Here is a 25,751-nt window from a genome sequence, read left to right on the forward strand (position 1 = left end):
TAATGTGCATACTCAGGGATTTGAGTTGTCTTTACAACTACAGTCCAGGTGAATTGGCTGTAAAAAGCAAGTGAAAGTTTATTAGGCCTGGTGATCCGACAAATCATGTCTAATCATGCAGCCTATGCAGCAGTTTGGGCAATTAAACGCTGATGGTGGACAATTCAGTAGCCTAGCCTAATGGGTTACTAAAGTCCTGTCCATACTCTCTCCGAAACCAAACTTTTCGTCAGAGAGTTCCGACTTTCCGATGTGCAGCTTTCCGAACTCTAATTCGGGCTAATGCTTTTCAGAAGTTGCGAGTGACGCCATTTTGTAGTTGAACCGGACCTTTCAGACGAAAAGTTCGGTGGTTGGAGACAGTATGGACAGGCCTTTAGCCCAATCCATTCCAATCTTCATTGTTGAGGAGTGAGGACTGAACCCCAACAAATACACTTAAGGCCTGTCTCCAAAACCGAAGTTTCAGTGAGTTATGACTTTCTGACGTGCAGATTTCCGAAGTCGCGACGTACATAGTATCTCCAAAACCGAAATTTTGTTCGGTGAGATACGACTTTCCGACGTGCAGATTTCCGAAGTCGCGAAGATGCGTTGTAGTCGAACCGGAACTTTCCGACGAAACGTTCGGTTTCGGAGAAAGTATGGACAGGCCTTTAGTCTATTATTTGCTGTATTAACTCAAATGTACTATTTCATTTTGTAATTACACTGATGACGATGACTGGTTGGCAACATTAATTTCACAAGCTGGTCTTGCACCATTTCTTGCTACTCACAGAGGAGACAGCGTGAAGGCTGTCGTCATCTTCCTGTAATTACACTGATAAGACATGACGAATAAGAGGTCTGTTAACACCTGCATTACACCCCCGACTACATTGCTGCATTCGGTCATCTGGGCTTCGCTAGGGCTGGAGCGGTATGGATTTTAGTTATCGCAGAGTCACTGTTTAGTATCGCGGTATCTCTCCAAAAAGTTGTTTTGAATGACAAATAAATGTAAAGATTTGTTTTTTGGGGGGCTTTTATGCCTTTATTGATAGGACAGACTGACAGAAAATGGAGGGAGAGACGGGGAGTGACACGCGGCAAAGGTCGTCCCGAATCGGGAATCGAACAGGCAACGCCGCAAGGCATCCATGCCTATATGGCGATGCCTAAGTGGTATGCGCCTGGACCAGTAGGCCAGCAGGCTCCCTGAATGTCAAAAACATTTAATTTAAATAAATTAAATAATAACAATAATAGGCCTAATAATAATCACGAACTCAACACCGCGGTATACACCACACAACCGCGGTCTGGTTTTGTGGTTATTGCACCCTGCAGCCATCTGGGCTTTCTTATGCCAGCCTGACTGCTCCTGATAAGTTTCGCGCTCGCCTTGTCCTAAAATGAACTTTCCTCCCTTCCAAACTTGAAGAGCTTGCTATGCTGCTGCTGCTATGCAATGCAACACCTGGCTCCCTGCACGCGACAGCCCAACAACATGATGCTGGGCCTGCGCCTCACATTCTCTGTATTGTTATTTTTAACAGCTCGCTATCTATTTCCGTCTATAACACGGCCGTCTGCCTTATTTGCCCTAAACGACTCCGTCCAATATCCCAGCGCATATTATTTCGCGGAAAATAAAATAATAAAATAAATCTCCAAGCTAGACTTTTAAACCGAGGCACGCGGTGATTGGGCGTCTCGCAGTCACGCGGTGGAGTGCAGTCGCTGTGCCCTGCCTCGACTCACAGCGCTCCAGCTCGTCTGCCTGCCACAGCTCTAGCAGAGCAGCAGCGGCTGTGTTCTGGATCCTCGTCCGCGCACACACGCACATACACACACACATACACAACCTACAACAATTACTGACAATTATACAGGAGCCCCCCCCTCGAATTCGCTTCGTTCGAAAGATAATTCTTCACCATGGGCGACAAGAAGAGCCCTACCAGGTAATACAGCCTCGTCGAGCGAGCCTCTCCGCGGTGGATTTCGGCTCGTTTTTTCAGCGAGAACCGCGGCGGCGTTTTTGTGGGGCTGATATTCGGACGACGTTCTCAAGGAGTGTTTCTCCCTTTTTCAGTTAGTGTTGCCCACAGTGCTAAGCTAGAATAGTGCAGTCACTATGGCGGACTCTCTCTCTGTCTCTCCTCTACACACAGTCACAGACAAAGGGATATTTTTTTCTCCGAGGGAGACGCCTGGCATTCCTCAAAACGCTCTTTAAAACGCTCTTCCGCCTAAATAGAGATGGTTCGAAGGTCAACGTTGACGAGACATTATTTGCTATCGGGGTTTTGTTAGCCGACATGCTAAAGGGTCGAGTTGATTTTTTTTCTAGCAGCCTGCTAGCTTTAGCAGGAGATAACGTTAGAGTCGGACGGTGTGGGAGACTGTGGATCCAGTTGGGTTTATCTGGTAATAGAGCTCTGCAAGTCGGGACTCGAACCGAATATTTATGACAGCTCCCGGTATATTTTGGGCCACACCGAACGAGCTCGGACATTGCACGTACTGTTAATTAATATTGCATGACATCATCATACTTTTAATTATTGTTAAATATGCATTAATGTCGCGTGACATCATCATCATACCTTTAATTATTGTTAAATATGAAACAATGTAATTTATACCACAACTAACTTGCGCCGTGTCTTGTTCGCCAGGCCAAAAAGACAAGCGAAACCGACCGCGGACGACTGCTATTGGGACTGTAGCGTCTGCACGTTCAAGAACACTGCCGAGGCTTTCAAATGCAGCATCTGCGAAGTGAGGAAGGGCACAACCACAAGGTAACGTTGCTTCTCTGTCTGGTTTTCTCCCCCCTCCTCCTCCCATGGCTGGCTGCAGCATTGCATCGCAATTTATGGGAATGACAACTTTGATCGACAGCCTATTTTAACTGCGTCAGCCGACAGGGAATTTGGACGTGTTGTTGAGGATAGACGATCTCACGAACGTCTTTCCTGCATGGCCTTGTTCGTTTTCATCATTCTTGGACCCTTTACCTGCTGGACCCTTATCGATATTTAGACCCAACAGTGCTTTCATGCATTTGTCTAGGTACGCTGCCTCACCAGCTGGGAGGAGGGAGGTAGGGGAGGGGGGGTACTGCTACAGTGCATCAATACAGAGTACCTACTGTGATAAAGATGCGTTTTCATAAACAACAACGGGGAAGGACATTTTACCTACCTGTAGGATTACCAAGATTATTATTTTTACTGAAAAGCTGTGTGAAATGAATTTACAGTAGGCCAACATGATGAGATGGATTTCCAGTCATGATGACAGGAGGTGTTTTTCGATTGTGGTGAAAAGTGAATAGTGGGCCTAGTCAGAATCAGAATTTGATGTGGAATCTGGATAATCATTTTCATGGGAAGGTAATTGGCATTTATGTCATTTGGGTATGTCTGAGTCGATTCATGCTCATGCTGCTGTTGCATCATGAGTGTTGACAAGAGGGTTCCAGTGTGTTGTCCAAATTTGGATTTTCCACAATGATAATCAATTCCATGAGTTGCATTATGTCATGCAGTCATATTCACAACCCTCTTTTTTTTGCCACAAACTGCTTGTTAACTTGCCAGTGACTTTTCAAGGGAGTTGAACATTGGAAATCATACATGTAAGATAATCTGCCCAGCACCTGTTCTCTCGGCCAAAGTTAGACGTTCACTTTCACATGGTGAACGGATGGCTACAACTTATAGGAAATCCCAATGAGTTCATAGTGGTACGTCTTGTCAGTTTTTCGTTTGATATGATGACGGGATTCCCTTTCAGTTTTGTGTTTACCATCACCCCCCCTACATCTTCTGGGGAATGTTTTCTGTTGTTGCTAATATGTAGTCCGCGTGTGGGTATCCATACACCTCAGCATCAGCTGCACGGTGAGATGCAGAGATAGATGAGTCATTTGCGCGTCTGTTGATGAGTCCCCTACGCTTTAACCTTCCAAGCTGTGGTTTTACTATGAGTGGGTCTGTTGTCACCCCTGGCCTGCCACAGACAGGGGAACCACATAGACACTGGTTTACCGAGAATCCCAAATAGACTGCCGCGCTCGGCTCTACAGATTTCATTCTCATGGTCTCCCCTCCCCCTACAATCTTTTCCCAGCAGCATGTAGCTTAAAGCTCCACAGCTGATGATGCAGGCTGAGCATGCTGCACATTGCACAAAGCAGGAAGCATGTCATAGCCCTCCTACCACTGTGGGGTTTTTGGCAATGGCCCAGTTGCCTCTATTTGGTAAATGGAAATGTGTGACATCACTCCAGTGGTTGTCACATGTCCTTGTTTGATCTGAATATTTAACCTTTCATTGATGTGATTGTTTACAGTTGCACGGGCTGCCTCTTATTCTAATGAGCACTAATTAGCCATCTTTACTCTCCCTCTTTGATGTATCCCACCAGAGCATGGGATGGAGTAGTGCTCTCTCAGCCAAATTATCCACGCAGTGGATTGCACTTGCTTGTTTGTCCTTTTCCTTGGTTCTTGTTTGAATGGTCCTTTTGGGAAAATATACAGTAACTTGTTTGCTACAACTAATTACAGTGGAATTCTTCACTCAACTTTGAACTTTGATTCAGAACAGTCAGAGTTGTTGCTTGTTTGGTTTTAGTTAGGTGAGCTCTGGCATTGTTTGGTCACTGCATCTCGTTAGTCTATATTTTGCTCACACAGAAACTGAGGAAAAGTATGATCCACGGCTTTATAAGAGGGATCTAAAAGAGATGACCGATCTTCATGTCTTTAAGGAAAAGATTACAGTATCTGAGCAGACAATTTGGGCAACATGGCTTCATAGTCACCAGTTGCACACATTACTAGTCTATTACAACGCAGTCGATGTGACATCTTGCTGTCACCTTGTTCAAGCTGTCTGTCCAACAATAGCATGGTGGTGTCCCTGGTGTGGTTGCTGGCACTTTGAACATTGAGTTGGTGTACTAAGAGTTGTACTTAATGATCAAATTAATATTTATATGCCCCCAAGCATATTAGTACCTCAACTGCTGTGCCGCCTCTGGGCAACTGAATTTCCCCCTCTGGATAATAAAGGTATCTATCTACAAGCTCTGCTTTGAGTGTACCCCGACTCAAGTCACTAGGATTGCAGCTGTTTCCACAGGTGTTATTGAACAAATCCCCCTGCAGGAACGGTGGGTTATACCAGTCACAGGTAGTGGAATGCCAACGGTAGGTAGATCAGTTAACTGATTCACACAGCTTTGGTGTGCTAACAGGGGCAAGAATGTGTGTTAACAAGGGCGAAAGGCTGGCTACGGCATCAGCATATAGAGAGCGAGAGGCCCCCAGTGCTCCCCCAGCTGAGCGCAACCTAAAGAACCTGTTGAACCCATCCAGCCCAGTGATGTAACTCAACACCGCGTAGGCTAAATCTAGCCTCTACTATGCTGACTCTTAAAATAAAAAGGAATTATGCGTTTTGCATCTGACCTCTGCTAATCTACAAGTCGAAGTAGCCCAAGTGCATGGCGTCCTTTGTGCTCGGTACCCGTTTCTCTGTAGTAATTGGAGAAGGGTTTGCATTAGCACCCCTGTGGAGGTGCACGCGATCATATTCAAATGTATCCCATCACCTGAACCTGAGCACTGTGTGAATGTGACACCGCATTGCCATACATCAGTTTTCAGCGCGATGGTGTTTGGTATGCACCTCGAGCAGCCCCGCGGCCCAGGGAGAAACCATTAGGAGCCCTCTAAAGTTGATTGATGACTTGGATCACAGGAAGTCTTGAGGGTACCTCAGGCTTTGAATGCTGTGGCGTTATCTGTTCTTTTGCGAACTGTTGTCCGCCATCTGAAGTAGTATCTGCATAGTCTATATATGGAATGGGTTGTCATTTTTATTCAAGCTCAAACAGTTTTTACAAGATCAGATAAACAACTGTGATCCCTAATTAATCTGAGACACATGGCTCTAATTAATTGGAACAAAAGCATAACAATGCAAATACAGAGCTTACATATTCAGTCTATCCGACCGTAAGGCACTGTTGACTGCCAAGTAGTTTCTCACTATTGATTGTAAAGTTGTTTCTCACTGTTTTATTTAAGTAGTTGTGTTTCCTGTTTGGAATATACTGTATGTTTACTTCATTGTAAGCTTTTTTTTTTTTTTTTTTTTTTTCAGGATCAGTAAATTTATGTGATCAAACTTGTGTGCTGCTGTTGTTAAATGTGCTACTGGTTGCTTCTTTCTCTCTCGTAAAATCTGGCAGCACTGAATAATCTTCCAGTTCAGAGATGTTTGTGTTTGTAGACTACATTGTGTCACCTCAGTCCTGTTTAGTTTTTTAATGTTATGATTGGATTAGGGCTGCATAATCTGTTAGTTATTCATAAGTCTTCAGTTCTCCTAAGGAAAAGGAACATTGCTACCCCTTCCCTCTCCATTGGCTATGTTTATTTATACTTTGTCATATAGTGGTGTAGCACACCAAACCTTGTTATGCGTTGTGAGCTTGGAGATCGCTACTTAGTACTTTTGGTGCGGCACCGCTGTACATTATCTTAAGTGAATCCCACTATGTAAAAACACCAGAGATCGCTACTTTTCTTTCCTCCTTACTTTTCATCTCTCTGTCGCATAAGCAAACTTTAGTAGGCAATTGTAGCCAATCAGGAGGAAATATGGGAAATGGGACAGATCCATGTTGATGACATGACTTTAGAGATACTGTGTACCGCTTTGTGTGATTTTAGGGCAAAATCTGTAGGAGCAGTGTCCAAAAATGTGTTTCGCTAAAATCGGCTTGATGGTGGCGCTAAATGGGACAGATCCATGTTGATGACATGACTCTAGACATACTGTGTACCGCTTTGCGTGATTTTAGGGCCTCTCTGTTCCATCTCTATTATTATTCTCCTTAGCGTGTTTGCCTTGTTCTTTAGCTCCTATCCATCTCAGTTTCTATGAAGTGTAAACTTTAACTATCTTTTTCATTATGAACTTTGCATATTTGTCCCCTCTGTAGTGTATAGGACATAGTCAACATACAGTAGCAGATATGTACAGAAATTGATAAGACCTAAACGTAACCTATCCCCCTATAATGGCCGCTCTCCGTTGCTTCTGGCTGCGTTGCGTCATGACGTATGCAGTTTTTTCTTTCACCAGCACCCGTAGCAAGCATCTGAGATGCGGGTTACCATGGAAACCTTATCTCGTCTGTGAATGAGTTTGGCTACCGGGTTGCCAAATTGTTAATAGGTCGGCGCGGCCGTCCTGGACGGAGGTGCTTTGATAAGTTGGTCGCGTTAGCTCCTTATGTTGGCACAGTTCGGTGCCGGGGGGTGTCCTCCTGTCTGAGTTCATTGGACTCAAATCCATAGTACTTCAAAACAGAACTTCTGCGTTTTGTTTACAATCTGCAGTTCACGTCTGCCAGTGCAAATTGGATTTCACTGCCCCTGAAGTTGTGGGGCACCAATCAGAAACCAGTATCCAAAATGTGGGAGGGTTTATCACCAGAGGCATTTTTATCCACCCCATGGAATTGAAGGTTCCACACAGAGATTCCAAAATAATATCTAGGCAGTGATATTAGTCTGGCCATGCCAGGCTACAGAGAAATAGCCTAGGCCCTAGTTGATCAAATAGTGACATTATTCCATGACTGAGGCTGGACAATTAATGGACAACAATTTGAACTCCTAGAATTTACATGGTTTAGTTTTGTGTTCGTCTATCTACGCTCACTCACACCATTCTTGCTGTTAAAGTGATAGAGTTGAGTCATTATAATCCGTGCACTCTACTGCTGTCACATTAACGCAAATTGTCTAGGATAATGGAGTTACGTAAGAGGGACATGCTGGCACTTGCCATTTGCAACTCTTATTTCTTTGCCCACCCTCAAACACACATGCAGAGGAAACTGCTTTTGTTTATCCATCATTATCAGCATTTGCACTAAAACCCCAAGCACGAGAGTGTAGCCCCCTAATCTGTACGTGTTAATTGGAGGATTTAAAAGTTCTTAATGACTTCATAGGATTTGACAGAGTGACGAGTGATTAAATACAATGACCAATTTGTCAATCTGACAAAAACGCAGAGTAATGTTGAGAGCCATGGAATAGTGTTGGCAGGGTGGAAATTAGACGGAGAGCGAGCGACTGTGTGAAATGGAGAGGAGAGAGAGAGTGCACAGAGAATACGACACAGAAAGGCAGAACAGCAGGGTAAGAAGAGGACAAGGGGAGAGGGAGGGAAGGAGTGAACGAGTTGATGCGCAGAGTCAGAGCTAGCTGAAGAGTAAGGGAAGAGGGCAGAAGAGGACAATAGACAGCAGCAAAGCGTCGGTAGGGAGGGGAGCGTCTGGGTGTTGCTGTGTGTGCGCGTGTCGTGAGCCAGGGGTTGGGGACGGTTGCGGCGGTGGGGTGTGTGTTCACTCAGCCGTGATTCTCCAGGGGACCAGGAGACAGAACGGGACCCATCATTAGCCAGGGATGGGGTGTGTCAACTTGAGCACCAGGTCTTCACAGGTCCCCCCCCCCCCCCCAAAAAAAAACACAGACATTATCTGAGAATGAATATCAAGGTTTTATTATGGTCCATTCTATTAAAGAGGGCCCTGGGTATGTATAATTATGGATTATACCAGAGTGGATCCGAGAACCCATGATTAATCACATTGATCAGTGCTGATCAGGACAAAAGTTCTGTGTAACGTGCGTGATGATTACGCTGACCTAGGATCCGATTATACACTGCAAAATTAGAGGGTGGTTACACCACAAACCCACATGCTTTATTGTGCGTGTCTGTTCTCACTCAGTTCTCACCTGTAGCCTTTTCTGAGTACATTTGTTGCACGCTGAAAAAAGTGGCTGGTGTGAAATGTCTTTTCTCTACATGCTCTGCATAACTGTAGTCCTAGTTTCTAGAAGGTGGAATGCCCATTTCCCTTTTTCGATAAATGTTCCCATTGTTTAGTTACATTTTCCCATAGCTTAGTTTGATGGGCTCCTTAATAAACGTTGCCGGTTCAAGTCTACTACCAAGCCAATCAAACTAAAGACTCATTCACACATACACTGCAACAAGTTTCCCAGACTTTACACGGTAGGGCTGTATGAATGAACACATTTTACACTGGCAGCTCCCGTGACTCAAAGAGACATTATATTGTATTGGGTATCAGCGGCCACTTTGGACACAAATAACACTCTTTGCCTTCTTTTTTACACGCCAGTGGCGTGAGACTCTCAAGTCTTTTGCCTGAATGGTCTTTTTTATTTTCCTTCAGGAACTAGCATTGAATGCCACTTCGATGAGCGCCATTCCCATTTCTGTCTGCTCGTGCACCAGTTAAAGGACCACTTCACCTCTGGGACAACCAGATCTTATTTTATTGTTGTGTGTGAGTTATTTTTTGTGTTCAATCTGTGTTTTTAGATATGTTAGTATTTCAGCATGCTACAACTGGTCATATGATGTATTTTGCATGGTATGTTTCTACATAATGATCAAGGTGCCGGGCGGCAGATGCTGACATGGATGAGTGCGCGTAGATGTTACGTCAATGCTAACACGGCATAAGGGACACACTGTGATCAAACTGATGCCCCTTGACATGCTGGCATGTGGGATCCTGGCTAAGGCACTAAAGGCAGTGATAGGCCTATACAACCACATGTAAAACTGGTCACTGCTAAATAAACAGTTCTTTTTATCAGATTGCACAGTTGTAAAGTTGCTGCCACAGATGTTTTTCAGAGTAGCCTGTTTAATGTTGATGTCCCGTCGTTGTGTAACTTGTGTTCAATGTTATATTTGCATTTGATGTTTGACAATGGGATTTCACATCATCTCGGTTGACCATGTTAGATCACCATGGTTACTGAAGAGGTTAGAGTGAGTGACTCCTTCCATGAGATCCATATTCGAACATAATGGTCATCCCGAAACTCCATATATGGTCATGGTTGACGACATGGAGCTCCTTATATGGATTCTTAATGATTAGTTTGAGTCTGATCTTATGACAACATGGTTTGAGAATGCCAGGAATAAGGTGAATAGCTGCAGTGGGATCTCTATAAATGGTTGTGACATAGTGTTGGGGGCCCTTGGGGTGAACGGGCCCCCTGCCTTAGGCAATTTCAATATAGGAGGATATGCGTCTCGAGACGTGGGATGCGTAGTGAACAAGATCACTCGGGTTGCCACAGTGTTCAGTGTTATGAGTGTTGTACGGTATGCAAGCACACACCAATTACTGTATGTTACTCTCCCACTGATGAGTGTTTTCATTTTCTTGTTTTAAATAAATAAAACCGTTTTGTTCATTTGGTCCCGCTGTTTTTGTATCATACTAAGTGTGATATCAATACTTAAGTTGTATGAAAGTGATTCAGTGCAAGTCATGGTGGTGTCATTTCACTTTCACTCACTTTACAAAAGTAGGGGGAGAAAAGAAGACACTTGACTAAAGTTTACTTGACAACAGAATAGTTAATTATAACTCGGTACGAGCTCCATGAGTGTGTTTTTATTTAATTCAAACAGCCTGTAGACCATGTGTTCTTCACACCTTCTGGTTGACAAATGTTAGTTAAGAAAAGCAGCAGATAAGTGACACACAGCAGAGACAAAAGCAGCAGGAGAGAGGGGACGAGGTGAAGTGGAGACATATTTACAACAATGGAACTTTTGATAATCTATAGAGAGACGAGGATGACGGAGCAGGTGTAGAGACATTATCGAGTTTAAGCTCGCTACGGCAACGGCAGATGACAACGGTAATCGGAAATGATCCGCGCTCGATAGATAAACCTGCCGTCGCCGCGGCCGTCTCTACTACGGCAGAAGGTCCCTTCCCACGTAGCGCCTACTCCGTCTGCTGCGTGTACGCGTCGCCATGGGAACCAAAGCGTTCAGTGAAAGGGGTGGGAACCCGTCGCCGCCGACGCTTTGCTTAACCATTTTGATCGCTACGGCGATTACGTCATAGCAGCCGTAGTCCGCCTGGCGTTGCCGTATTGAAAACCATCTAGCTTAAACTCGCTAATATGTAGGCACAGGAGTGGGTCACAGTGGAGCTCATATGATCCATACATACAAACCATCCGAATGGCCAGTTTGTCAATCTCCATGATGCCAGGCCATTTTGTAGCCTAACGTTTCAGTCACAGGAGGAAAAACTCAGTGAGAGAGGATGCACACTAGTGAACACTTTGTTCTCTCCCCTTTTAATTTCTCTCTCTATATCGCTCACAAAAGCATTCACTTGTTACTTCTGGATCACCTGTTGCCTACAGTGAGGAGCGATGGAGTGGGGGGGTAATCAACGTTTAGAAACCGAGCCACTCTGTCGCTGACTTAATTTGGTGTTGCGTCACTGAAACATTAACTGATAGACAGACTGCAGCTGTTGTGGTTGGAAATAGCCATAGTAATGTTTTGATAATCGGCACATTTCCATACACCGTGTAGGCTATTTGTTCTGACATTTCTGTGGCATGGCTGCTGTGTATGCGTTATGGTTTAGGCTATTTGATTTGTCTCTTGTGGAGGAAAAGGGAAAGTGTCGTTATTGATTGTGTTACATTTAGGTAAAAAAAAATAAACCATTTTATTTGCACGAATAACGTGCACGCGTGCATGCATGAGGAGCCCAGCCCGCCACAGTTACAACTCCATCCTTGGGGAAACACTGCTTTAGCTTATCCAACAATAAGGTGCAAGTGTGCAGTGCAGCATTATTATTTATAATAAACGGGTCTTCAGTTTCACGACTCGCGATGGAGTGAAGTTGATCTTGTATTTATAGCCTGCTGTTAAAGTATAACGCATCTTAGCCTTGTAACGACCGAAGGATGATACCATAGATGGGATAGGCATGAACAATCATTTTCTGAGTTATTAGGGGGACCATATATTCGTCCCTTCAAACTGGAACCCTTAAATCAATGCAAGTATCACTGTGGGAGCCCAATGACTGCAGGACTCGTGCTTGCTTCTAACCATTTTGAGGGAACTGGCATTGAATGAGTTAATGTGGATTTTCTGATATTTAACCACTTTCAATACTTGATCTTTGGCTATGTACTTGGTCTGCTCTTTTTTCCCCCCTCTATACCAAACCTCTTTGCCAAAAATGTCTCAAAATACTCTTTGTGAGCTTGTAGATCGGCTATTTTTCGGTGAATGCTCCCCCGGAATAGGGATGCTAGGGTCCGTTCAAGTTGTTAATGTAAAAAATAATAATAATAATGGTCCTGTCACGCAAAGATTTAAAGGCCCCCCCCCCCCTGTGAGGATCCGGTCCCAGACCCCCGTTGAAGACCTCTGCTGTACATAGAAGACGCAGAGCATTTTGAATGAGGAAAGAGGGGGTAGAATAGTGATGAGACTGGATACACATGGGAGGAGAGGGGAGCAAGCGAGGTCAATCCCTGAGGGCATAAGACGGGCCTGTCCGCAAAATCCTGTGTCTGGAGGGGATGGTTGAGAAGATGGAATGTTTAATTGCCACCTTTTGGCAGTGGGGGAATGTATGCAGCCCTTGCTCGGGGCTGCTCTCCGCAGACCCCAAGCACAGCTCCCCCAACACACACACACACACACACGCGCACACACACACACACACACACACACACACACACACGCACACACGCACACACACACACACACACGCACACACACCATTTACTGCTTTACCCATGCTAGAGGTAACAACGTGCTCCTGTCACCTCGCAAACTCAGGTCAGAATTGGCACACCGAAAGACAAAAACGCATCCAACTTGCCTTGTTTAACATATTCCACACAGGCAAGACCATTCTGCCTCTGCTTCTGCTTCGCTCCGTCACCCCCTTGTACAGTGGGGATTCGGGGGAGGGGGCAGGGTATGTTTCTACATAATGATCAAGGTGCCGGGCGGCAGATGTTGACATGGATGAGTGCGCGTAGATGTTACGTCAATGCTAACACGGCATAAGGGACAGACTGTGATCAAACTGATGCCCCTTGACATGCTGGCATGTGGGATCCTGGCTAAGGCACTAAAGGCAGTGATAGGCCTATACAACCACATGTAAAACTGGTCACTGCTAAATAAAGGAGAATGAGATGGGATTCACAGTGCTGATGTTTATTACATGGACTTGGAACAAGGAGCTTGCGCTCTACTGGACTGAGTTGTGTTGTTTACAAAGTCAAGTCAGTTGAGTGGGTGATGTTAAATACTGTGGCATTGGCTCTCCACTGTCTGCAGTACACACTGACCCATGGATGAAGGAATCTCTTGTCTGTCTGGTAACATTCTCAGTTCTCACTCCCTCTTTCTCTCTATGGCTCAGCTCTCTGCCATTGCATTCAACAAGTCTGGCAGGAAATAATTGCTTGTCCTTCACATAGCACTTCAAATAAGAGAGGCATGCTAATTAGGGCTTTCCTGCACCTCTCTCTTCTCTATCGCATTATCTATCGCTCGCTCACTTTCTCTTTGTCACTCTGTTTTGGGTTCTCTCGTGAAGCTAGGCCTCTTTGTCTCCTGTGTCTAGAAACAAATCTCTTTATCAGCTGCCGTTCCATCCTTCAACTCTGGCTAGCGACATTAGCATAAGCCCGAGCTCCAGGGGAGGGGAGTCAGGGCGTTTCTGTCACAGGGATGGATCAGTGGATGTATCTGAGTAACTATGGGTGTTGCTCTGCCTGAATTAGAAGTGCTTAAGCCTGATGATAGTTATTTAAGGGCATCCCGTGAAGGGAATCTCCATCCCCCTACATTGTCAGGGCTCGAAACTGTGAATGTTTTGGTCGCAAATGTGCCTGAAATTTATGCGACTTAAAAATATATTTGGGAGCACCTGTGCGACGGTCAATAATTGCTGTGGTGTGACCAAATCGCAGAGTGAGCGCTGATTAATTACATCCATTCATTCGGCTGAGCTGCCAGCCAGCCACACTAGTAGCTGTTGATGCTGCTAACAGGGTTAGCTTCTAGAGATTGTTGACATAACGGAACGGAGCGCTGCTGAGCCCTGTTGCACCGACTTTTCAGCCCTTTATATCCAATGTCACCGCGTTACAGAACGTACACTAGACAAGTTAAGTATTTGAAGTTGAGAATTGTTCCGTGGCTACGGACAATGGAGAGAAGAAGAGAAGACGCTCTGTGTGAGTGTGTGAACGAGGGGGAGGGCGGGGAGGTAATATGAGGTTTGCACTTGTGGTCAGGAGTTGTTGGACACCAGGCTGCGTGCTTACATAGACACACACACATACAGCACATTCATACATACGCCGATGATAACCATAGAGGGCTTTTGTCGGGGGTGAGACCACTTCCCGTGGTAATACATGGGCTCTCTGCTGGCTTTTAATTGGACCCTGACATGATGATACAAAACCATATAGAATGTAATGAACCTGCTGTACTAATTGGCGTGAAACTTTGGCTTCCAAAGTGTATGGGAGTTCCAAATTCTGCACAAAATTATGCAAATCATATCCAAATGCAGTATTTAATTGCCAGGACAATTTGCATGCACAAAAACTAAGCCATGGAAGTAGAGCTCTTCACAGGTCTGCCGGTACTGAAAATACTCGACCCGACACACACACACTCTCAAACAACACTCCGAGATGACAGACAGGGTCCCAGGCCATGTTAATCGGCCACAGAACGGCGTTGTGTGAATACAGTGACGTGCGGTCGGTTAATAAATAACGGGCCACGGAGAGCGGTGGCCCTATCATGCCAGCAACAACTCATGGCTGACTTACAGCTGGCACTGAATCACTGGATAACTACCGGGGGCTGCTTCTGTCACAGCGAGCTAAGCTGCTACCGCTAGCTGCTCTTGCTGCTGACACACAAATCTCAGGCCCTGTCCTGGACTTGGGCGACAGGCAGAAGAGGCATGGAGCTTATCAATAAATCAATCAATCAATCACGCTCACTCCTCACCTCAACCACTTCACTAAACAGCTTCCCCCTGCCAGGCAGAATGATTTCATGTTCTGTCGGACGCCATCCGTGGCCAGAAACGTGTTTTCTTTTTCCTTTTTTTTTTTTGCCTAACACTGCCATATTGCTTGATGGATAAGTAAACATATTCATGGGTTTACCGCCGCCGTGCTTTAGAGAGGCAAATAGCTTTTGTGTGCGCAATGTGTGTGAGCTCTCGTTACAATTGTATTGTTCTACACTTTTGTCTCTGATGTGTAGCCTAGAAACATTGACTTTATTTCTACGACGTGACTCTGAAGTGGACTAGCCCTCTATAAGATTGTCTGTCTGTTTGTCAGGAGCTAATCTCGCAAACCACTGGACCGATCTTGTGCACACTGCCAGGCCAACTTAGTACCTCAATTAATCTTTAACATTATGCTTTATACTGAAAGTATAGTAAAACAACTATGTGGGGAAACGAGCAACACAGAATATTCAGCGATGTTTCAAAGGTACGTTTTCATGGCAGAGTTAATGCACTATACCCAACTATAACATGGGCACAGGCCTACATTCATTGTAGAGTGGACACCACCATCCACAGATAAACAGACTACTTGCAAGCATGGAATGCCGGAGAGCTTTTGGACGGCCACAATCCAAGAAGTTTTACTACGCTTGCAAATGCCTGCCTCTCAGAAATAATGCAGCAGCTGTGGCTGGTGGATCGCCAGCCAAAGGCATCAGGCTCATCAGCATTCGCCAGCAGCAGGCTTATTGATTGGAGCATGGTGAGAGCGTTACGACATGATGCCCTATTATGAGGGATTGATGGCCCCATGATCAGCTGCTGTGCCCCTTTGGGGGTTGTTGGGGTGGGGACGGGGTTTGGTGTTAAGGATCTCTGCATTCGGCAAATGAGCCTGATGGAGAATCAAAGTGATCAAAGAATTAGACTGAGAAATAGGGGGAGAACAAGATAAAAAACATTGACATTTTGTAGTAAATCTTTCATCCCTGGAGGGTGAGATGGAGAAAGTGTGGGGGAGGGTGAGCGAGGAGCCGAGGACGAAGATGAGTAACTTTTAGCCGTGCTGTGGTGCTGCAGAGTCAAACCAAAACACCAAGGTTAACCACCTCAGCAGCTGCCTGGAAGGCTCTCTGCACAGCTGAGTCACTGACATCAACAGGCTCTGTCTGACACCACACAGTCCACTAATTATCAGCCAGTCTCTCAATGCATTTGCTCACAGAACTTCTTCACTATAGCTTGTTGCCACATTGAAGCCAACATTTGTATCCAGGAGTTGAGCTTCAGTAGCAACATTAGTTTGTGTCCACCACACTGCCGCTCGGAGTCCATATGAAAGTTTCTGAAAGTCTCACTGGTCCCTTTCTGACCACCAACTAGCGCAGTGGTTCTCAACCTTTTCAGGCCGTGACCCCCAAAATAATGATATTTTAACTGGGGACCCCCCACCCTGACGAGCACTAAAATAACACGGTTGCAAGGCATTGTGAGCATGTAGCTCTGCTATTTTCACAATTTCTGCCTCTGATATTTGGCAATTTGTCCAATGTTTAATTTGTCGTTTTAGAGGTATTAAAAGTCCTTAAATTGTCACTTTAGAAATATGCAGATACCCTCTATACACTTAAACTTTATGTTGGTTTGTTTACTGTTGCGTGAGAAAACAATGTTGCACATTAAGCTAATCATATGGGGAGTGGGGACCCCCTCAAAATAATTTGGGGACCCCCAGGTTGAGAACCACTGCTCCACACATCTCGGATATCACAACCCACCACCTCCTGCCAAGGGTAGAAAAACTATTGGAAAGGCTGGTTGTATTCCTATTGAAGCGCCTCCCGAGTAGCCAGGGACCTGTGCCAGGTTTCTTGGTTGTGCGCTAGGCTTTTTGAAGTGCGTGTTTGTGTGCGAGTGTGTGCTTGCGGTTTATTCCTCGGCGTGCCTGCCCAGTTCTGGCCTGTGATTATCCATGTTGCTGGCTGCAGTCTGGTCTTGGCCTGGCTCTCTCCTCTGCCAGTCTGCGGTTGTGCCCTCCCCCCCCCCCTACCACCACTCCCCCCCCCCCCCGAGGCTCTCTGTTTCCCTCAGATGCCACCAGCTGGTGTCCATTATGCTGCTGCAGGTGTGTACGCTAGCTCAGGCAAGAGGGCCAGGAGTTTAGCATTCGGCCCTCGTAACTTTCAGTGCTTCCTAAATCAGCAGAACTGAGACGGCAACAGACCGGTCTTAGATGGAAAGTAATATTTAGCACAAGAGTTCCATGTGCGAGTGTCTTATGAACATCATTCATTGAATGTACCATATAGCAGACAATAGCATGTGTTGTGGAGATTAATTTCTTGTCACCAAGGGAAGTAATGTGATCTTATCCCCTTTTGAAGTGTCATCCATGGCTTTTATTCCATCTCCAGACAACATGCTGTTTCTATAAGATCTTGTGTAACATTTTGCCTGCTGAATGAAAATGTAGTAGTTCAAAGGGGGTGCGTGTGCGTGCATTTGTGAGTGCGTGCGAGTGCGTGCGCATGGATGTGTGGGAGAGAAACAGAGGTTACGGAGAGCTCATCATCCATGAGCCAGCTCATCAGTGAGGGGCGGCTGCAACCATCCCCACTGAGGCCCAGTCTGTGACAAATGGGGCCAGCCCTACAGTAATCAGATTAGAAGGCCTAAGTGACGTGCTGCAAATGTCCCACCTTGTGATCCCTTGCATTCATTTTATTACATCCGCGGGCTAATGAGATTACCCTTGAAAACAGTGCAGCTCCACCAGGAACTGTCACTTAAACCTACCTCCACACCAGCTGGGAGCATCGGCCCCTTTCACTCCCTGGCTTCCAGGTCCACTCACCTCTCTTTATGAGCCTGTTGTTGTGTTCCAGCCTGTGTGTGTGTGTGTGTGTGTGTGTGTGTGTGTGTGGTTCCTTAGCTCCACTACCAGGCTAATCCCTCTTTGTGTCTTGGCTCTTTCCTTGACAGGAAACCCAGGATCAATTCCCAGCTGGTAGCCCAGCAGGTGGCTCAGCAGTACTCCAGTCCTCCCCCGCCCAAGAAAGAGCGCAGAGAGAGGAGTGAGCGCTCGGACAAGGAGCGCCCCGATGGGGACGGAGAGCATCCCGATGGTGAGGGGCTCCCAGAAGGCGAGGGGCTCCCAGAAGGCCAGGGGCTCCCAGAAGGCGACGGGCTCCCAGAAGGCGAGAGGCTCCCAGAAGGCGAGAGGCTCCCAGAAGGCGAGGGGCACCCCGAAGGTGAGGCGCACCCCAAAGGTGAGGCGCACCCCAAAGGCGAGCATCCCCCTGAGAGAGTGAGCCCGGAGAAGGAGACCCCAGAAAAGGACAAGGCTGAGAAGGAGCAGCCAATCAAAGACAAGCCTGACAGAGAGAAGGAAATAAGCCCAGCCATAACCAAGAAACCCAGCAGCAAAAAGACAAGGTCAGTCTGTGAGGTAGTCGAGCTTTACTAGTGCGTCTAGAAGTGAGCCATGTAGAGTTCTGATGTCTCATGCATGTTTATGTGTGTGTGTCTCCAGACCCAAGACAGACAGCCATCAGAACCCACCCAATGAAAAACACAGCATACGGGCTGGGAAGTTGGCATCCAAGACCAAGACCAAGACCGCTCACATCATCAGGTGCGTACTAGCATAGTGATGTCAACGGCAAATGGGTTAGCCTTTCATGAAAAAATATCCAAATATGAGTTCAGACTTAAAGGACAACTTTAGTTTTTTACAACAAGGGTTCATATTTTAGATTGTAATTAAAGAAGATAAAATATGAGTGTTAAAATGATTTCATTTACTTCTTTCTATTGTTTTAGAGATTTTTATTTCAGTGGTTGGGGCATGCGTACAAGTGGCTAAATATGTCATTTTACACAGAATAAGCCCATTCCCAAGATACAACGCAACCTTTCATGGTTGGATGTGACTTATAGGGGGCTAGAAGTGTTACTGTAAATAGCAATAAAAAAACTGCTGGCTTATTGTGTCTAAAAAGACATATTTAGCCACTTGTACGCATGCCCCCATGCGTACACATGCCCCACATTTTAGCACGGTAAACGCGATAAAACAATAGAACGAAGCAAATGAAAACATTTTAAAACTCACTTTTTCTTTTCTCTAATTACAATCTAAAATATGAACCCTTGTTGTAAAAAAACAAAGTTGTCCTTTAAAGAAGAGTGATAGAAAACTAAGAACAGGCATTTCTGCACCGGTAGGTCTACTATTTGATGAGAGAGCAAGAGTGAAGGAAGTTCTATGAATGAGCACACAAAATGTATCTCTGTTTGGAAGGATTTCACAAAGAAAGATGACGACAAAGTTACATGTTTAAGTAATTGCATTAACTAGGGTGACCATACGTCCTCTTTTGCCCGGACATGTCCTCTTTTAGGGGGCTGTCCGGCCGGTCCGGGGGGGTTTTATAAATTCCTTCAAATGTCCGGGGTTTCGCGCAGATCACAGTTTAAGCACGGACATTTACAATGCACGTTCAATGGTTCTTTTGGAAACACACTGTGAGAGGCGCTAACCCCGGAACGTGTATTATTCATACTACTCTCTGCCTGCGATCCCTCCCTCCCTCAGCCTGTCTCGCTTTCAGATCAGAGGCAGAGCAGAGCAGTGCAGAGCTCTGCAGCAGATCGCGCAGCGCAGAGCCAAACGAACTGCAAACGCTATTAATGCTCACTCCCTCAGCAACTGTGTTTACATTGGTGAAGGAATCTTGCCTGCTACTCCCTCAATCCTGGTCTAAAAATGACGGGAGACGGCTCTACGGATGCGTATCGGCGAGGCAAAGGTGCTCGCGACGACCGCGGCTTTCAATCACTGATGAAATGCACAAAAAGTGCGAGTGACCAACATTGAGAAGCAGAGCGTTCTGTCAGCAAAGCTGGTAGTCTTCTGTGTCCATTTAGGCATTTACAATTATAAAAGTTCTGCTTCAAGCCCATAACACTGCAAAGTAGCTTACAAGACAGTCTGTGCGAGGTGAGAGCTCTTCTGCTAACTAAATTGACAGAATCTTTTCTACAACCTTGTAAAGCAGAAGATACAGCGGTTTGAATAATGGGCTACCTCTCTTTTATTTAGTTACAAAGCTGAACGTTCATACAGGAGCCAAAAGGCATACTTTATCAGTGGATCTCTAGCCTATTAATAGATTTGTAAAGGGTCCAATTGGAACCCCCTCAAAATTGAATACATAATAGGCTATTAGTGGTATAGGGCATAATTGAGCGGTAAACTAGTAATAGAAGAAAAAAAATGGGGGACAAATTATATATATATATATATATATATATATATATATATATATATATATATATATATATGCCGGGTAGAGTGTCCTCTTTTTGGATTTTCAGAATATGGTCACCCTACATTAACTGAATAATGTCTGCTAACTGGTTGCAAAACTACCCGTTTTAACATCCCTAGTATTGTGCCCCCTTTTCTCCTCCTCTCCTCTCCACATGTTAACAGGTGTAGTATCATATACTCTTTTTTTTATGCAGAGTTATTCATGCTCAATGTAGTGCAAAACATCACGATTCAAAAATGACGTTACACTACACACTGACACTAGAGCTGGGATCGGGCCCATTTTTTCTGTCCGACCCGAACCTGTGTCCGACAGTTTTCTGTCCGACCCGAGTCGACGTCCGAGCATTAATCATGAAAAAGCGTCCGACCCGAGCCGAGGCCCGAACCTTATGTTTTCAACACTTTTTCGCCTCGTTTCTTTTTCTTTGAGGAAGCCACTGATTTACACTCACTAGCAAACGTGTTATAATGTGCAGTGAGTGCATGCAGCGTGCCTGTTTGTTACCCTTAATAATATTAAGCCACATTGTGGCTTGTGAAAGTGTTTTAAATAATTACACCAGTAGGCTACGTTAGATTATTAAATAATAGGCTATAACGTGCACTGCGCGTCTGGTGACTCTTGTCTGACTGCAGTCAGTGACTCGCTGCAGTCACACACTTAAAATCCTCTTTTACAAACTGTTAATAAAGTATTCACACACAAACCTTTTCCACATGTTCAATCAATATCAAAATGTATTCAGTCTTACCAGCATAGACGAATCTGACATCTGCTTTTAATATCCAGCGTCCACAAACGGCCAGTCCACGGCCAGTTGGCCGTCTTTCTTAATCAAAAACTATTATTAATCCAACCATTATGGTTTATGGGTTTTAGGCTAAGGCTACATTCAACATCGGACTTTTTAATTATGTCTGCGTTGACAACTACGTTGAAATGCGTCCATACCGTGGCGCTGATTTCCCTCTTTCGTTTTCAATTGCTTTAAACTTTACCGTAGACAAGTTAACTTTTATCTCGGCTGGCGGCAACATTATCTCTCACTCATTCGCTTTTTCTTCTCGTGTATCTGTTTTGTTTGTTTGTTTGTTCTCTGTCACATATGACACTCCGTCTCCCACTTCCTTTTCCCCATGAACATGTGTGCATGGTTGTCAAGACAACGCACTGAGCGTAGCCACGTGCAGTGCACCAGAAAGACAAGGAAATAGCACACACAGAGACGATAGTTGTATTTTCTATGAATCAAAATTATGTCCGACCCGAATCGACGTCCGACAATTAATTGTGAAAATGCGTCCGACCCGAGCCCGAGCCCGTCAGGCTTGTCGGGTCCCGTCGGATTTCGGTCGGGTATCCCAGCTCTAACTGACATTCACGCTGACTCTTATCCCCACTTTGCCCCAGATAGCCCAGCAGATTGATGGTTCAATCGTTCACTTTGTGATACAAGCGTGAGACTTGATACATATACTCTTCAAATCCTGCTCTCTTCAAAAATAGCGCTGGCCACTCAAAATTTCAAGATGGCGGCCCCCAAAATCCAAGATGTCTGCCCAAAAATGTTGTTTTTCCTTCATAACTCGAATTGCATTCATTTTAAGACCCATAAATGTATTGAAGTTGAATATAAAGATGGGCATTGTGGATGTTTTGGTACCGACATGTCTGTATCTATTATGGTTCTTGAGATACAGCATATACTCAGAGCAGATTAATGGCTAATTTCATACGAATCGTTCATTTGTAATGCAAGCATGAAATTTGGTACAAATACTCTCTAAGGACCACTCTTATAGAAAAAGGCGCTGGCCACTCAAAATTCCAAGATGGTGACCTTTTTTTTCAAAATGGAAGCCACCTTCTCAGAGGAGATCTTGATATAATAAGAATAAGAATCGTTCACTTTGTGATACAAGGATGACATTTGGCACATTTACTCTGTAAGGGCCACTCTTATGAAAAAAGGCACTGGCCACTGAATCATTTGTTCCTTTTTCAAAATTTGCCTTTAATCTGCTCCGACTATATGCTTTATCTCAAGAACCGTAATAGATACAGACATGTACTTGGTACCAAAACATCCGCAATATCCATCTTTATATTCAACTTCAATACATATATGTGTCTTAACTCTCCTACTGCCAGATTATTTATTTATTTATTGGGTCTGGTGCCATCAAAAAGCGGCTTACCTTTGCGACCTTATAGTAGATAGATAGACATTTATTTATTTTATTATTATTATTTTTTTTGATTGTGCAATAGTGCACTTTGGTCTGCCAGGCAGCAGAGGGCGGCGTCATGCTGAGAATGAATGTGAATTTGCCTGTTACGTGCATTCAGACCAGTCACTGGCCACAGAGCCTCACAGCCAGAGAAATCAACAAGGAAGTGAATTGGTCTCCGTTGATGTTAACGCATAATGGATTTTTTACACCATCACGCGGAAAATGTGTTTACAGTACACGGCGGCGCGACCCCTCATCAGCTTCAACAAGGTAAACAAACGAACGAACGAACGCGAACGAGCGCCGTATTGGCGCGGAGGTCTCTTGAGAATTGGGGCGAACAGGAACGTCCAAAGCAGTATAAGAGTTAAAATGAATGCAACTCGAGTTATAAAGGAAAAACAATATTTTTGGAAAGACATCTTGGATTTCGGGGGCTGCCATATTGGAATTTTGCGTGGCCAGCACCTTTTTCCATAAGAGTGGCCCTTACAGAGTAAATGTGCCAAATGTCATCCTTGTATCACAAAGTGAACGATTCTTATTGTTATTATATCAAGATCTCCTCTGAAAAGGTGGCTTCCATTTTGAAAAGAAAGGTCACCATCTTGGAATTTTGAGTGGCCAGCGCCTTTTTCTATAAGAGTGGCCCTTAGAGAGTATTTGCGCTAAATTTCATGCTTGCATCAAAGTGAACGATTCTTATGAAATTTGCCATTAATCTGCTCCGACTATATGCTGTATCTCAAGAACCGTAATAGATATAGACATGTACTTGGTACCAAAACATCCGCAATATCCATCTTTATATTCAACTTCAATACATATATGGGTCTTAAAATTAATGCAACTCGAGTTATAAAGGAAAAACAAGGTTTTTGGACAGACATCTTGGATTTCGGGGGCCGCCATATTGGAATTTTGCGCGGCCAGCGCTATTTTTGAAAAGAGAGGGATTTGAAGAGTATATGTACCAAGTTTCACGCTTGTATCACAAAGTGAACGATTCTGATGAAATGACCCATTAATCTGCTGGGCTAAGAGTACTTGTTGCATCACCAGCTCAAATGAGCAATTTGGTCTTGACTTGTACAATCACTTCACTGTCTCGCTTTGTGTATTTTTGTTTATTCCTCCCTATTAAACCCCCCTCTGTGGACCTCCTCAGGCCCAAACTGAAGAACGTGGACCGAAGCACGGCCCAGAAGCTGGCCATCACCGTGGGCAACGTGACGGTGATCATTACAGACTTTAAGGAGAAGAACCGCTCCTCGTCCACGTCCTCCTCCACCGTCACGTCCAGCGCAGGCTCTGAACAGCAGCACCAGAGCTCTGGTTCCGAGAGCATGGACAAGGGCTCATCCCGCGCCTCCACCCCCAAAGGCGATATCTCCATCGGGCACGACGAGTCGTTCTGAGACTTCCTACAGCACCCGCTTGCCCCAGCCCCCCCGACCCCACCCTCCACTTCTCTCTCCTCACTCCCCGCCTCCAATGTTTCTGGACACGATGGATCCCTTTGGGGGAGAGATTTCACCTTATTGCTGCCCTGCCTCCATTCTGTAAACACCCCTGGATTCTGAGAGGAACAGCACGGTGCGCCTGTTGGTGAGATTGATTGATTCCCCTCCTGCTTGAGTTGAGGGTGGGATGGATATCCTAGTGCTTACACAACCATGGTACAGGCCAGGACAGCAGGCCGTATAGGAACAGGGCCCCCTCCCCTTCATGGTAGCATCCAGACATTTGTATGTTTTGTTTTATATTTGTATGTGGATGTGAGGCCAATTTAAATGTTTTTATTCTTTAATTATTTTCTTTGTAAAGAAGAATTCTCCGCTGTGCACAATAACCACCCTCATTTTAATAACTTTGAACCATTCTTGCCCTTATTTATTACCTGTTGCACCTGTATACTTTGATATTATTGTTTTGGGGTTTGATTCGTTATTTTTGTGTCGAAGCTTCGCTGTATAATTCAGCCGACCGATCGTTTGTTCCTTCAGTGTTTTTACAGTTTGAAACAATAGGACTAGAAGACTTGTGAGACATGAAACACGTCATACACAAACGCACACACTGGTGCTAGATACACTGTGACACAGTTTTTTTTTCAGATCTGGGATTTGCCATTCACTCAATGTGACAAAAGAGCTCAGAAATTCTCATTCTACAACACTGTCCAACTCTGAACACTGTCGGGATCTTCAGCCAGGTCCGTCTCATTGATATGTACAGGTCAACCTGCATCGGAAGAAGGAGAAGAAGAAAAAAAAAGAACGGAACAAAGGCCACCTGAAGTCCAAACACCTAACCTTATCAATTATATGTTTTGTTTTGTTTTAAGCACTGCTTCAGCAGATGTCTTATAGAGTCTCTCATGTCCTTACAGTAACTGTATTGTGTAGGCTATTGTGTAAAACACTAAATAAAACAGTATATTCTCTGCATTCCGTAGAATTCTCCTAATCGTTCTCCGGAATCTTGGATCTTTTCTGTTGTAACTGAAGGATGAATTTGTGCGGTTCCACTTGGTAAAACCATGTTGAACTGTAATATAGTCTGTCCTTTACCTGTTGTTCCCGAGCTGTTGTGAGCTGTTTTTTCTTTTCTTTTTTTTTTTGCTTATGGGTTTTATTTTATGTATTGTGGTCCTCATGACAACTTTTTTATTTAATGGTTTGATGGAAGATTCAAAGCTTCAATTGACACGATTATGATTGATAAGACTCCAAAGCTGTCATTGAAGGCAAAACAAACAGAATCTAGTTGTTGATAAGAACATAATGGCTCTTTCAATTTGCAAGTCAGTGAGGCTTTTAAGGGTTTTAATTCACTTTCACCTTAGCTGGCACTAGACCAACATCATTTCCTTTTTAACTGTATGAAATTGTATAAAGAATAAATGTGTATATGATATCTTAGTTTTATTTATTGAAGGACCAAAGGAATTTCATAAGGACATGATACATAGACAGAAGAATAACAATTTGAAAATGCAATTATGAAAATGTGTGAGTTGAAATAGACCTTGTCAGTGGAATTGCATTTGCTAGGGAACAGCTTGCTGGGTCCAAGTTTATTTCCTGTCAGCTACTGACATTGATAAAACACTGCAACAGGAAATGTATTTGGACCCATTTAGAATGTTTATGTTGTCAAGTGTGAAAAGGTCTATACAGTTTAAATAAAGACTAATATAATCCA

The 25,751-nt window shown here is 44.6% G+C and overlaps 1 protein-coding gene across 1 annotated transcript; it reads left to right on the forward strand.

Moving 5' to 3' along the window:
* The first annotated feature begins 1,760 nt into the window (after positions 1-1,760).
* Positions 1,761-25,751, forward strand: rybpb (RING1 and YY1 binding protein b). Its single transcript, XM_080729182.1, has 5 exons — positions 1,761-1,949; positions 2,667-2,792; positions 17,954-18,406; positions 18,504-18,605; positions 23,713-25,751. Exons 1-5 carry the CDS (start codon positions 1,924-1,926, stop codon positions 23,960-23,962), a joined length of 957 nt encoding a protein of 318 aa, XP_080585308.1. The 5' UTR covers positions 1,761-1,923; the 3' UTR covers positions 23,963-25,751.

This window comes from Nannobrachium achirus, assembly GCF_963921795.1.
Source record: "Nannobrachium achirus genome assembly, chromosome: 6".
NCBI classification, from domain to species: Eukaryota; Metazoa; Chordata; class Actinopteri; order Myctophiformes; family Myctophidae; genus Nannobrachium; species Nannobrachium achirus.